Below are 15,262 nucleotides of genomic sequence, written 5' to 3'. Positions count from 1 at the left end.
ATCTATCAACTCCAATCTTTTCCCTCCCTACAAAGAAAATTCAATGCATATTTTCATGTAAGTATATATATATATATATATATATATATATATATATATATATATATATGCATTTCCTGTAACATTACTATAATTCAGCCTGATAGTTTTAAACTTAATCCTAAACCTGGGACAATAACCTGAACACTTTAACCAATGTCACTAATGTTATGTTAATAAATAAATTATGTCACTGAACGTAGATTCCAGGTTTGGCCTGGTTCAAAATATGTATCTGCTGGCAATTAGCAATCCAGTTGGAGAGCCCTTGTGTTGTCATACCTTAAACATTTGCACATTTTCAGCCCTGAGTTTTGGCATTTTAACTATGGCATGACTGATTTTATTTAAAGTACTGCAGCCTGTAAAACTTTCAAGTTTGGTTACTAGCATATAATAGTGCAGAAAATGTGGAGAAAATACACTGGTGAAACAGTGTGACTTTTCAAAGGCACTACTGAAGGTGTAAGTCAGAGATTTTAAGGTACTTCCTGATAACACTATTTCAGCCCTTCAGCAGGAACAACCAGCTATTAATAATAAACAGAAATAACTACTTGTAACTACCAGTAGGCACTTGCGGAGCTGATTTCTGTTGGTATATAGATGTGCACATGCTTTGTAGAAACATGGTGGTACTGAACCAGCTCAGTAGTTTCAGGAACTGATTTATTTTTCCTGACTGCAGTAAAGACCATGTTGCATCCTACACTTTCATAGCAGTGGGTGAGAACGAGACCTTTCTCTGTCTCATTCCAACACAGACAGTGACACTATCTTTACCTCCCTCACAGGTCCAAATATGCTACTTCATTACATATTTGGCATACCTGTTTCTAAAGCCAACCAAAAATCAAACTAAACCAAACAACCAACCCTCCCCCAAAAAACAGCAACAAAAAACCACCTTGACTATTTAAGAATTAGCACAATGACATACCATTATTTAATCTCATTCATAAATGGATGTAATTTCCTATTCAAAACTGATGACGCCTTGCTGATAAATACGAAGTGTAATTTTTTTTTTTTTTTTTTTTTTTTTTTTGTGCAGACACAAGTGTGCTTAGGGAACACAGGATTTAAATGTGCTGAAGATCTCAAATACAAACACACAGGAACAGTAAGCCTCAGCTATTAGTCTCTTAGAAACCAGACGTAAACACAACAATTAACTGTTCATGATTCCTCTCATTTATTGAAATCACTTCTGGCAGCTGATCACACCTCCAGCTCTCTTACTAACAACACAAATGAAAAGACAGGCTCAGGGTTATGAAAGAAGAATTATGCAATGAGTCTTTGTACAAGCTCACCAAAGTGACCAAACAAAAGGCCATTCTAGAAAGCAAGACCAAGAAAGCAGATTATAGAACTAAACTCCTTTCCTTTCTACGATACGTTGCAATGCAGAAGCAGCAGATTTTCTGTTCCAGAGAGAGCCAGCCAAAAAAAAAAAAAAAAAAAAACCAACCCAAACCAAACCAACAACAACAAAACCAGCCTTATATTCATGAAAGATTTCATTCATTTGAATGAAAAAGTAGCAATCAATACAAAATTTTCAATACAGTTAAAGGTTTTTTAATAGGATGAATATGTATTTTTGAAACGTAAACAAGGTGGTCTCATGGCTTCACTTTCACGTAATGGACGTGACACTAAAGAACAAAATTAGTAGTTCCAGAATAGTCCACTGATTTTATCTCACAAGTGCTGATAAATGAGAATTTAGATTTAGAAATATTAACTATGTTTAGGGTACTAAATAAATTTGCAAATAATAAACTTGTAATTTCTTAACACTAATTAAAATCTCAATACAATCTCATTGAAGATTGACTTTATTTGTTTGTTCATGGATTGGATTATAGAGTACTCAGGTCTTTGAAGCTGAAGTAAGGCATCCAAAGAGGTATTTAAAAAAGCACATCATGCCTTTTTATAGCAATATCTATCTCCAGGTGCCCAAATGCCTTTTCAAATCTTATTCTTTCTGCAATGCATTACTGCATTACTTCAGTATTGCAAAACAGCCAGAAATCCAGGTTAATTAGACTTATGTCCTCTGTAATAAGCCTCAAACCAGAGAGTTTTATTGCCACAACTCACATCTGCTAACAAACATTTATGCCTAGAGACCTCTGCTAATATAGAGGCTTGATCACATTTTTTTTTTTTTTTACTGATTTGTGATTGATCATTGCATAGTCTCTCCTGTCTCTCCTGTCTCTCCTGTCCACAAACTTGAGTTTTGGTTGATTTAAGAATAATCTCACCACCAGACTCTGAGCTTCTGTGACAATACACTCCAGTGGGGGAAAAAACCACCAGCTGGGCTACAAATTTGAGTAAAGGGTCCATTCCCAACACTTCTCCCCTCATTTGGAAGGCAGCATGAGCTTTGTGACTTCCATTGGAAGGTACTTCTTGTCCTCACTGTTAACAAGGCACATCAGGTTCACCTGTGAGTGAATGGAATAGGAATCCCCAGGCTGTAAAACAGCACGCAGCTCCCAGCAGAGCATGACTGGTACAACTGCCTCATAACTGCTGTAACTGGTGATGCTGACTGGTACAACCGACTCTTGATTCTCTTCTGAAAAACCACAGAATGTTTCTGCATTACCCAGTGGACACCTCTGGAGTCAAGTAAAAGAGAAAATTTGTCTGTTATTATTTGTCTTGTATAAGCCAGGAGCAGTTTGCAGCCTCAGAACTGGGAATGGCTGCACCACATGGACCTAGAAAAACTAAGGGATGTCTTGGCAAATGAGACAATAAAATAATAACCCTGGCCAAAACAAACAGAATAAAGAGATAGGTCTTTACATAGGCTCAACTGTAATAATTTACTTGAATTTCCTTGGGAGAATGAAATCACAGTCCAAAAGTAAATGTACTACAGATTACTATAATTTCTCATAAACAGACAAGTCTGATAACTACGAGCTCTATTCCTAAGTAGGATTTTTTTTTTTTTTTTTTTAAATATATAATTCCACTGTATGGAAGTAAATATTCTGGTTTGCTCCACTGGTTTGGTCACAAACCATCTTGAATACTGTGCTCTTGGATGTAGAGTTGGGGGTTTCTTTCCCCTCCAAGACCGGAAAGCTAACAATAATACTCTTCACATACAATTGCTGTTGTAGCTCATTCCGTTCACCTTATGGAAAGAAGATTTTTTTCCCCTGTTTTAATGAGCTTAAGCTAAAGTCTTTACAGAACAGCTGGTGCATTGACAAGGTCTGTGGCTTTCTCGCAATAGCACCTTAAGTCAAGGCTTACAGGAAGTCCGCACTGTACAGTGAGGAAGCTGTGCCCACCCAGGCACACCGATGGTGACTCCCAAGCAAGCTGGTGCAGGTGATGCAGTTATGGCAAGACTCATGAGCTGGCCCCTAAGAGTGAGGTGCAGAAAGCAAGGGAACATTATACTACATTTGTACAGGCCTTTGGCATCTCTGTAAGGGGATGATGAACCTTGCTGGAATTATGGTGGCATAGCGAAAGAAGCTCAGTGATTTGGATAAACTAAATCTCAACTCCTGTTCTGCAGCAATGGCTGTGTGGGTACAAGGTGTTATTAAATGTTCTAGATGTATCTCTTATCTGGGTGACTACAAGAGTCTTCATCTTGGAGATTTATAGTTTTTTGCAAGGCTGTGTCACAAGCCTAACAGTGTTACAAGAAGATTACACACATTCTCCACAGTCACTTAAAGCAATGTACATCAGCAAGAGAATAATCCTCTTAAAAAAGTATAAAAGACTATGTAACAAATACTGAAAAGTAATTACATAAAATCTAGTGAAATTACAGTAGAATGACAAATGACGTCTCTTAATAGGTTAATGTTTATGTTCCATGTAATGAAACTCCAAAAGATATTTCACAGCGACCTCTGTTAACAATGACTCCTCAGCAGGAAAAGCATGAAAGGCAGATAAATCAGACAGAGAGGGGAGAGAAGGTTAAGGTATGAGCTCTTGATTCCCAGGCCAAGCCATACAGGGGCTGAGATGGAGTCCAAGAACTCTCCTCACTGTCCAGTAACTCAGCATCTCTCCTCCTTACCTGGAGGCTGCTTGTCCTGAAACATCAAGCTGCTTTTCTGCTACATCCCTAAAAGTTCTGATATTGAATTAAAATGATCACTGAGAACTTAAATTCAGGATCTCTTTCAAAGTACAGGATGGAGGCTAGTTTTTTAATGTTAGTCCCAGTTTCTTTACACTCATTCTGCAAAGTACATGGAGCGGCCCCAACTTAAAGTCTACTAGCAAATGAGAAAAATAAAACTTACACCCCCAAATACTAGCAGTCAAAATCTGAATTTTAAAAATGGCTGTGCAATTAAGCAGTCAGTTGTAACTTCTTGTAAAATGTAATAATACCTTTCAAACATCTCTTTTTAGTTTACCATGGAGACATAAACTCCAAAGAGCTAGAGAGTGGGGTCTTGGTGTTTTGTTTTGTTTTTTTTTTTTCCTTTCTTTCTAGACTACCGGATTCTTAAAAAGTTGTGGACACTTCCCTCATAAAGATCTTTCTCATCTTGGATGAAAAACAGAACAAGTAGCCTGTTTTCTTGCACTCAGTAATAGACAATTGACTTGGATACATACAACTGCCAACTAAAAAACCTCAGTGTGAGTCTAAAATTAGAACTCAGTGATATGAGTCACAAGGAGAAGCTTTGTGACAGAAATGAGGATATTTTTAAGCAAATGAAGCCTAAAGTGCAAAATAAAAATGGCATTCTATAAAAAAGTCTGTGGAATAAATTACTAATAATTGTTACATATTATTTTTCATCTATGTGTTTTTCCTACCTGCAAGTGTATTCGTTGCAGTATATTATCATCCTGGTAAATAATGATGGTGAAGCTTAGGATTTCTAAAAATGGGAAAAACATGATTACAGCAAAACTGTACAAAAAAACAGAAAAAAAAAAGAGAGAACTTTCTCATGGAAATAATTTGCCTTTATGTTACAGAAGTCTCTACATCAGTATAGAAGCTTGATCAGCAGTAGTTCATCTACAAAACTGTTTTAATCCCTGTTTAATTAGTAACAAGAGGCATGACCGCCTGCATTTTTCAGTTCTTCTGGTGTTACAAATCAACAAATGTGGCATTCCAAAAGAGAGCATTATTTATGGTGATGAAAATAAGCTACATTCAAATTTAATAACACACCCAAATATGTTGCAGAAAGGTATTACAGCACAGCTCTGAGGAAATAAAGTTTAATTTTTCTAGCCTGCAGTGTAAATAATAGAAATAGGAAATCCCAAAACATACAATTGATAAACTGTCTAACCTGCATTAAAAAACATGTCATCAAAATATTTTGAAGATATTCTGCTTCTTGTTAGCCCCAACCCAAAGCTATTACTAAAATAACTGTCTAGCAGCCTGTCAGAATAGAGGGGGCACTCTCAAAAATAAACACTGAAATATTTTCCTTCTCAAAATCTCTATCTTCACTAAACCATCAAAATTGACACATAATTGTCCCTATTTAGACTTCCTGAAATATGTCTTTTCACACCAGTAACAAATACAGCAGATGTTATTTTGAGACAAAATCTTAACTGAAAACAGTTTTTGAGTCTCAAATAACACTTTATTGAAACCAAAATTAAACAGCTGTAGTGTGGATGCCTACATACAAACTTGTCAAATCATAATGAGCAGCACAGAGTTTCTGAAGACAGGTTCATATAAAACACAACTTGCCTGACGTGTTTTGGATATCCACTATATTTAAGACACAGCATTTTAACCACCATGCATAAAATTGTCCAAGGAATTTTTTCCCTCTTGCATTTTGCCTCCTACATTTTGTGTAACGAATCCTGTCAGTGTTTCAATAGTAGCATAGGAGAAGAATTTCAATTTTTGAACTGTTTTCCTTCACATCCACATGAAAGCAATTTCAGTGTGAGACACCACCACATCAGCCTTTTTCTGCCCTAAATATATACTTTATCCCAGATGAAAATTGGAAAACTATGTTGCTTTTTCTTTAAAAAGCAACTCAAATGCAAATATATATATGCAATTTATATCACCTTTGTGATCCTTAGTGCTTTATACCCTGGTTGACTAACCAAGTGGGAAGAGGAGTACAGGCTATTTTAACAACCTGTGGAAACTGTACTGTGATAATCAAAAGTGAAAGCAAGAAAAAAAAGGTAATTAGGAATATGTTGATTTACATTGTTAGTTTTGTGGTCAAAAGCAGTAGGAAAAGTGTAATCAAAGATATGGCAACATTAACTTTAAAAAAATTCTAAAAATGTACTTTAAATCCCTAACTTAGAATTTGTTAATGATGAAAAAAACATCGAAAAATAAAAATATGGGACCATGCCTCACTAAAATACATTCTGCATTTCACATACTGCCCCAGGACTGTGTTCTCATTGAAGAGAACACGAAGTGAAAGCTAAATGTAGGGGGTTTTTTGGTTTTTTTTTAAAAAAAAGGCAGCATATGTTTTTTTCCACTGAGATACTTACTGCACCATATGTCAAAACAGTTTAACTATATGACAAAATATTCTAATATAACATGATACCTAAATTCAGTTCATACTTTAGTCATTTGTACTACTAGTGAAATGTTTTGATCATGTCCTTTCCCCCATGTTTTTGCAATACCTACATATAATTCAGAACTTCTCTTTGCCAGCAATACATCAGATTATTACCATCATATACCTAGGTCAGAAAAAAACCTGAAGTGGATTCTCACTGAAATTGTTTGCATATGCATAAAACAAAATTAAATACTTCTGAAAATGATGATTTTACAGCATGCCTTAGTACCATTCCTTATCAAATATTAACTAATATTTAACTTGAATATCCCCAGGTACAGACTATCGTTTTGTAATTTTTTGTTGTAGCAGATGAAAACATTGTTTTTCCCCTTTAATAATCTTTTCAGCTATGATGGTGGGGTTTTTTTCTGGCTGTCTTGACTCTCATAAACCTTGTATTTCAGAATGTTATTCTGAAATAGCATTAACTTAAATTTTCTCATGCTGAAAAAATAATTTAAAAAAAATACTGAAATCCTGCCTGACTTCCTCTTGTTAAGCTACATGTGTGCTGCAGTGCTATTCAGATTCCCCATTCATTATTTAGATTTACTCGACCCCCAGATCATAGAGCTCATACCAGTCAATAGAGTCAAAAGTGTTTATTGTCCCTTTACACACTGCCAGTGAGTAATGAATTGCCTTAGATAAAAGATTTTCTCACACGATATACTAATAATTTACACTGGCATTTTCTGCAATTCAAGAGAAATCCAAGAAAGATGCAGGAATCAAACTGGGACATTTTAGATGGTGAAAGACTGCAAGGAAAAGGCATCAGCATGACTACATGGAACCAGTATACACAAACAAACTGGATAGAAGGAAACCTTGACCAGAGCAGCGTTTGTAACATGGGGATAAAACTCAGTTGTGCAAGGATGTGCAGCATGCTCTTCTTGATCAAGCACACCTTTTCAATTTTGCTGACATGTACAAATGTGACCTTGCACTTGGTTTTGCCAATAAAATCATTAACGATACTGACAGTGCCTTTTTCCCCAGGAGCTCACTTGGCCTCTACAAACCAATTCTCAGCTGGTTCAGGTCTAAGGGAAGAAAAATAAGAGTACTGGTGAAAATGAAGTTTGGAACGTGCATGCAGTAAAGCCAGGTATTTTCAGCAGCAGGTATCTGTTAAATCACCCTAGCTTAATGTTGAACTGTGGCTCTCAGCACTGCTGACTTAGAGAGAAAAACAGGAAAACACCAACAAAGGTACACATTAACAAAGAGCCTGTCAGCTAAACAAACAAAACAAAACAACAACAACAAAAGAGTGCTCTTTATTTAATGGCTGCTGGTACGGAAAAGAAATAAAAGGAAGGAAAAGAAGAGCCAAAACTTAAGGGGAAGAAGATGGGGGAAAGAAGGACAATCCAGGAGAAAAAGAAACCCACAACATTCTGTGAATAATGCTGATGTAAGGAAGGCATGAAACTACAGAAGACGTTTGTCAGTTGTCGGTAATTTTATATAAAATAAGGAATGGGCTTGAAGCTAATACGACCTGCCTGTATTGAAGCTTTTCTGGAGTGTATGAGTGTTACTATGATGTCTCCTTTTGAGCACAGTTAGTCTTCATGCATGACCATGCTGCTTGCTTTCCCACCTTAGCTTTTCCTTCATCATGAAGTGTCTCTACAGTGAGTTTACGTAACTCCAAAATACCCACGATCTAAAGTGAGTTTAACGGCCTAAGAAGAACAGTGGTGCAATCCAGAAGAAATTAAAGATTGAAAAAAATTTTTTACGCTTCCCTATTATTTGTAGAGGGTTTTTTAAGACAACAAAGTTATTGTCTTGTGACATATTGTTTAAATTGTTTTACTTTGTACAGTCTAGAACTGGTTTTACTTCATGGAGTTAAAATGGATAATAGTCTCAATATACTGGTTACATGACAGCAACCTAAGCTGGTGGCATACTTGTTTAGATTGTAGCGCAGACTGAATTTTTGGTGATCCAGTACAGAAAAAGAAAAAAGCGTCCTGTTTGACTAAATGGACCACCTAATAATGAATACAGTGACACTTAAAAAACTCTGCATTCAGCAGACTACTAAATGAGAAATTGAAAGGGAAAAAACCACAGAGGGACGGAAAAGTGGGAACTAGAAAAGCCTGCAGTAACAGTATGCTACAGTGACTGTTCAACATCACCTTACAAACCAGTAAGAACTAGTCAGCATAATGGAACAACAAGGTCCTCAGGAATGGGACAAATGAGACGTTTCTTTTTTTTCTCTTCAGAACAGCATGAGCATGACTGCAGTTTGCTTGTAACAGTACACACTAACAGAAAAGCTCGCATTTCATGATGGCAGAGATAGCAAATTCATAAGAGATTTACAAGCTTGTCTTCTAGCACTCCTTGCTTTGATATTTGTAGCTATCAAAGATGCTTTGACAATCTTTAGTGTACAGTTACAATGCCAATGAACTTGCACTTCCTGTAGGCTAAGGAGCAGTGCTTTTGTGCCAACTGGCTCTAATTTCCAGAGTAATCCAAAAACCAGTCCCAGGAATGTAACTCATATTCATGGTGTACATCAGTTCCATGCAGGTTTTATGTGCGCTTTTATAATATGAACAAATAGGAAGCATAAGGTACTGTACAAAACCTAGGACTAACAAGTTTGTCTTGGCTGTTTCTCCCAGGTGAATTTCTGAGCCAGTGATACACAAAGTTATTCAAAAATTCTGTATATATACAGGGGGTATTGCAGTGCCACAACTACCAAAGGGAATATTTATAATAAAAAACACAAATAAACAAATAAAAAACCCAACCAACACAGAATCAAATTTGTGCTCACTGACAGATTTTAGGAGAGCACATACAGTCGTGTTTACTAAAAGCGTGTACAGCAGATATTTCAAAAGTGGTGTTGAGAACCCCGGTGAAGAGTATTTTTCTGGTATTTCTGACCCTCTCCCACCACAAACACTCACTGGAACCCCGTGAGGCAAATATGAGAACAATGTGGAGGAGGGAGCAGAGCTAGCTTTACTTCTCAATGCACTGACATCTTGCAGCACTATCTAAACAGTATCACACAAGAAGAACTCTTCTCCCTCAGCTTATAGCCAGGTACAAAAGCAGGTGTTGTAAACCACAACTGCTGCTCTGTGCTGACTGGGGGTCCCCCAAACCAGGGCCATTCCTGTTACACCTCGAATGCTGTCAATTCCACTCTCACCTTGAGCTGTGCTCCCGGCTCTGCAGTGATCCTGGGCTGCCATGCAAACACGCCAAGAAATATCTCTGTGCTCCTATGCCCATCTACTCCTATTTCAGCTGACTATAATTTCTGAAAGGTAGAGCAACCTCAATACACAAGGGCTTAGGTAGTCGCAGTGCAGACTGCCTGCTCATCCATAATGCAGAACTACAGACTAAAAAAAGATTTAGGCTCCAAGCACTCTAGCATTGGCACAGGTGATTTATTGAAATAGTGCATCTGCAGCAAAACTCAGATCCCGTCAATACCAAGCTGAGCTGATTTCATCTGTGAAGCAAATAATTCAATTACAAGTATGACTTGAAACTAACATGTAATGCTAAATTTCCATTCAGTTCATACATTGTTTTTTAAAATGTCTTCAAGATTCATGTAACTATTTTTGTTTAATTTCCAAAAATAAAATAATATAAAACCATTATAGCAGACTGAACTATGTATCAGATTTCAGCAGAGCCTAATACATAAAAATGAAGAAAAAGTGTAAAAAAATCCAAAATGCAAATAAACAGTACAGCCATTTTGTCAGCAACAGCTTTACAGATGTTTAGAAAGTTAGCATGTAACAGCCTGATAACTAATGGTCCCCACACTCTGTAAATACCTTGTGTAGTATCCTCTTTATACATTGCTCCAGAGTACCAGCCCACAGTTCAGCTCCCTGATGCTTTCCTTTGCAATGTCTCCATAACTCCTGAGTAACCCTGCCATGTCTCTCATGCATTTCTTCATATTCCTCAGAAGGTCTCACAGTTTCATAATTATTTAATTTCTTGCTTCAAGTCTCTCAGTGTATTTTTTTTTCTGGAATACCTACTAAGAACATGAGTTCATCCAAAGGTATAGTATCCTGTGATACACACACACTGTGTCGTAAGACCCTTGCCTGCTCTGCGGGCAAGGCTGCCTCACTGTGCCCTTGCACAGTCTCATTCAAATCTACCTGGAGTGTCTTAGCCTAATGCTTAAACCATAAATCCTCTGAGCATGAAATATTTCCTCACTCTAAGTTTGCTGACAGTTTGAATAGCCATTGTCCAACATTGTGGCCTAAGAATTAGCAGACATGAAAACAGAATGAGAACATATAGCACATGTACAAAAGGCTGAAGAAAATCAAGCAGAACCATATTGGAACTGATGAAGTGCTGTAGTAGGCCTAAATAGGACAGACTCTTCCATTTATCTACGGAGGCTACACGGAAATCATTCATACTAGTAGTAGCTGGTGTCTGGGAAGCTAAGTTCCAATCTCCTGAACTGAAAAACAATAAATGGAAGGAAAAACCATGAGCAGATTAAGCTTCCAGATTCAGAGGATGCAGAAGGGGGTATCAACGTTTCTATGCATATAAGCTTTTGTTGAAGCCAGTGGAAACTAGTCTGTAGAGGAAAGAAGGTCAGGGATTTATGACCAAGTTCAAAAGTTAATAGGAGTGAAATCTACAGCAGCACTGACAATTTGTTTCCAGTCAATACCACTATTTGAATTAAAAAAAAAAAAAAAAAATCCAAATGTAAGCTTTTAGCAGCAGCAGTCAGGCATGTAACTTCTAAGAAAACACAATAAATTTATTTAGTAGTGCAATATTATAGGAACATAAAACCATAATGAATACTCAAAGAATATTGCAAAGACATCCTGTGATGTGTTATCTAAAAGGTCATCAACTTGAGGATTAATAATAAGCTTACTGAACTATGAATTCTTCAATGCTTAACAATGTAATAAAGCACTGTTCTCATTGCCAAACTAATAAATATTAGTTTATCAGTATAAAAGACCTACCAGTTGACTTTGCAGTTAAGAAAAGGATGAATATAATTTCTATTTTCTTTTCTATGAGAAAATTGATACACACATCAGGTAACCTGGGAGAAACAGAACCAAATGCAAAGTCTCATAACCTTCAATTCAATCTACTGTCCCATGGAGCCATGTTCATGTCAACTGCTTTGAAGCATCACTGTTAGTGCTATGCCAAAGGACTCATATAATCACAGTCCTTTAGATATACTAGAAGTACTTTCCAGTAGATAAGTTTAGAAAAGTTACTAAGCTTCAGAAATATTGTTCTGACTGTTTGGTATAGTAGAAAATAGGAACTTCCATTTATAAGGGCATGGCAGTGAGCACCAGCCCTAGTCAGTCACTTACCTTGAAGCCGTTGCATGACATTGGCAATGTCTCTAGATCTTGCCACTAGTCGGGATGAAGCCATGATCTCTTTGGAGTGAGTCCACTTCCCCTAACAGAATTCTCCCTCCAAGCTGTGGAGCTCAGTGAGACGAGGATCTTGGATGGCTTCCTTTTAGCGTCCAACCCTCAGCCGTGGCAGAGCATCCCTGGGGCAGTCAGACAACTCCAGCCCAATGATGGCCCCCATAGGGCCGGGGCAAAGCAATGGTAAAACAACCACAGTGCCTGAGAAAGAAAGTACCAAAGTTTAGAGGAAACTTTTACCAGCTCTGAAAATTAAGGAGTCTGAGTCTTAATAGCTATCTTATATAGGTATAGGGTTTAGGGTTTGCCTATAGTGTATGCCCAGCCAAAGACATAATTAATGCTGAAACCTTGCTTGGCAATCACCAAGCAGAATGAAGCTGCAAAAACAAATCATTAAACACAGTTGGCAACGCACCAGACATCAATGCTTTCCTGAGGATGCTTGTGGATGTTGTTTCAGAAATATTAATAATAATGTTATATTTATTAAAATAAGTAATGCTGTAATACTTTTAACATAGAGACTATTAAGCCTAAAAGAAAAACAAAACTACTTGTAAAAATCCAAAAACTGTACAAGTCTTGTTCTATTTCACCACAGTAGGAAGGAGCATGCAACAGAAACTCATCGGTCAGGATAACTTCTAACTTCACTTGAATGTGGTCTACTCTGAAATATTGAGATTAATATATTCCATTATTAAATAAAGTTGCATTTATACTATTTTTTAGTGTATAATGATGTTATATTTTGTGTAATTTAACATCAAAAGCTGTGAAATAGAACTGCTACATGAACACTGCTACACTTCTGCATCTATAATAAAAATCTATGGGACTATAAATTTGTTCTAAAAATAACCTAATTAGATTCTTCAGATAATGCAATAACAAGTACATGTTTTATATGCATGCAGTGATTTCCCTGGTTAGAAATAACTGAGTGTATGGACACCAAGAATAATTGGATTTATACCATACACTCTGGGTACACCCCAAATTCAAAATGATATGCAGCTGATCAATATCACAAATGTGAGTGGGTTTACTGGTGTTGTGCATTTTTCTCTCTCCCTGGCCCCAAGGACTGCCAGAGAACAGAGTCCTCCATTATCAGACAGACAAGCCTTTAGGCTGCAAAGCTTCAGGCACAATGAACTGTCCCAAAGGAGCTGTGTCAACATGTAAGGGCAGTCAGAGGAAATGATATTTCAACGTTTCCTTTTCTAACCCTTCAAACTTTCCTGACCCAAGGTACATCCTGCTTTCCCTCTTACTGATGTTTTTTATTGTATTTTGGATATCGAAATGCTGCTCAGGTCGGCAGCCTCAAGCTGGCTTTAAATCCGTGCAGCTGAGGGAAGCACGCTTCTGATGGGCCACACTGCAGAACACATTGCAAAGTCCACCCAAGTCTTTGGGCTGTCCCCTCGCATGCCATGGCCACCATGGTACTAATACCTACTCCAGACACACTGATGCTATTTTTAATTATGAGTACACTTTACATGACACCTGAATGCTCCTATCCCCACTCTATTTCCACGTGCATCTGCTCTCTCCTTTAAGGGCCTCCTCCCCTCCACAGCCCTTCCTACCTTCCAGGCTTTGCCCCACACACTCCTTGGAGCGCACAGGGACTCCACCTATCAGTCACCACTTCCCAAGCACGGAGAGGCACCCTGGCAGGAGCCTCATGCTCGTGTCAGCCAGGCAGGAGAAGGTGCCAACATCACACCTCCCAGCCGCAACACTGGCCAGGGCTGACGGTCCCCTGGTGTTGCTAAATCCCCGCAGAGAGCATCGACAGCAGCACACCAAATAGCACCTGACTGGCTGGATAGGGAGCAGGAGAAGGATTTCTGTTGCTTGTGTTCCCATATGACAGCTTGCTGAACTTCGCTTCCTCTGCAACATTTAAATGGAACATCAGCTTTCCTAACCCCATCCAAACCAGAAATATTTGTAACACAGTGTAGCCTTGTTTGGAGTGGCACTGCTAACACTTTGAGTAGTACTGTTGGCTGGGTACAGCCACTTTATAGCAAGCTGCAAGACTAATTTATGGGCAGGGATAAGGGGTATTAAAAATGCTTCATCTGATTGGGTTTTTGGCTAACAGCAGTAACAATATCAGAACAGCAGTCCACTCACTGTGACAGAGCTGGCATAAATCAGTTGTACATGAGCAGATTTAGAGGTGCTGTGGAACATGCTGATCCAAGTCCAAGTTAAAGGAGTCTGGGTTGGCGTTATGAAGATGTATGTTCAATATACTCATGCAGCGGGCTGAGTCGCTGTGCAGCGATAAATGGCAGACTTGCAATTAATAATTTATTTAGCTGATATTAAATTATATGCTGCATAAGAAGAATGTGTGTTTCTAAATATGGCTCCTCATTCAAAAGCTCCTTTGCAAGCAGTGGGAATTAACTCATTTAAAGGTGACATTAAGTTAGTACAGCTAGGAAGGAAAGATTCTCGTGTGCCCAGTCACCTCCATGGGCAGAAAACCACAGCTTAGAGCAAAACAGCACCAGAATAGATGAAACAAAGCTTCAGTCACCCTTCTCACCTCTCTTCAGGCAACACCTAAAGTTTCACAGAACAAAAGATCCTATGTGGACAGTCAGGTATTCAATGTAATGTAGAACAGGATTTTTTCATGGCTTTTACAAATACTTAAAGCCATCAACAAAATTTTTTTTTTCCCTGCTGAAAGATCACATTTTTCAGATTTGAAAGCATTAAAATCTTAATTATTTGCATAGTTGCTACACAAAATATTTTTAAATAAATGGAATGACTTTTAAATTTGTGTGTCACACACAAAGATGTGTCTTCAGATGGATATGTTTTCAAAATACATAGGTTTAAAAAAAGATACATGGCTTAAATCTCATAAATCTTAGCCTGAAATAAACCTGAAGGTAATCCTGAATATGAGCTATTCCCTGTTTTAGCATTCAACAAGTGATTATTCAGTATTATGAATGATTCTTTTATTTTGGTCTGAACATACCTGAATCAACACACAAGAGTGAAACAAGGTTTGCATACAAATTAGGTAAATATTTTATTACATTTGACACCTATCTGGATATAATGGATAAAGTTACACTGACACCATATTCT

At 37.6% G+C, this 15,262-nt stretch overlaps 1 protein-coding gene across 3 annotated transcripts in view; it reads right to left on the bottom strand.

The window, feature by feature from the left end:
- SYNE1 (spectrin repeat containing nuclear envelope protein 1) overlaps positions 1-15,262 on the bottom strand; it is a 301,821-nt gene that overhangs the window by 280,697 nt on the left and 5,862 nt on the right. For all 3 annotated transcript variants that reach the window (XM_058419844.1, XM_058419842.1, XM_058419859.1), the window contains exon 2: positions 12,059-12,325. In XM_058419844.1, coding sequence (XP_058275827.1) covers positions 12,059-12,122 — 64 coding nt within the window. In that variant the 5' untranslated portion in view covers positions 12,123-12,325. The remainder of the gene's footprint in view (positions 1-12,058; positions 12,326-15,262) is intronic.

This window comes from Hirundo rustica, chromosome 3 (assembly GCF_015227805.2).
Source record: "Hirundo rustica isolate bHirRus1 chromosome 3, bHirRus1.pri.v3, whole genome shotgun sequence".
NCBI classification, from domain to species: domain Eukaryota; kingdom Metazoa; phylum Chordata; class Aves; order Passeriformes; family Hirundinidae; genus Hirundo; species Hirundo rustica.
Note: the sequence above shows the minus strand (reverse complement) of the source record. Positions and strands in the feature narration are given on the sequence as shown.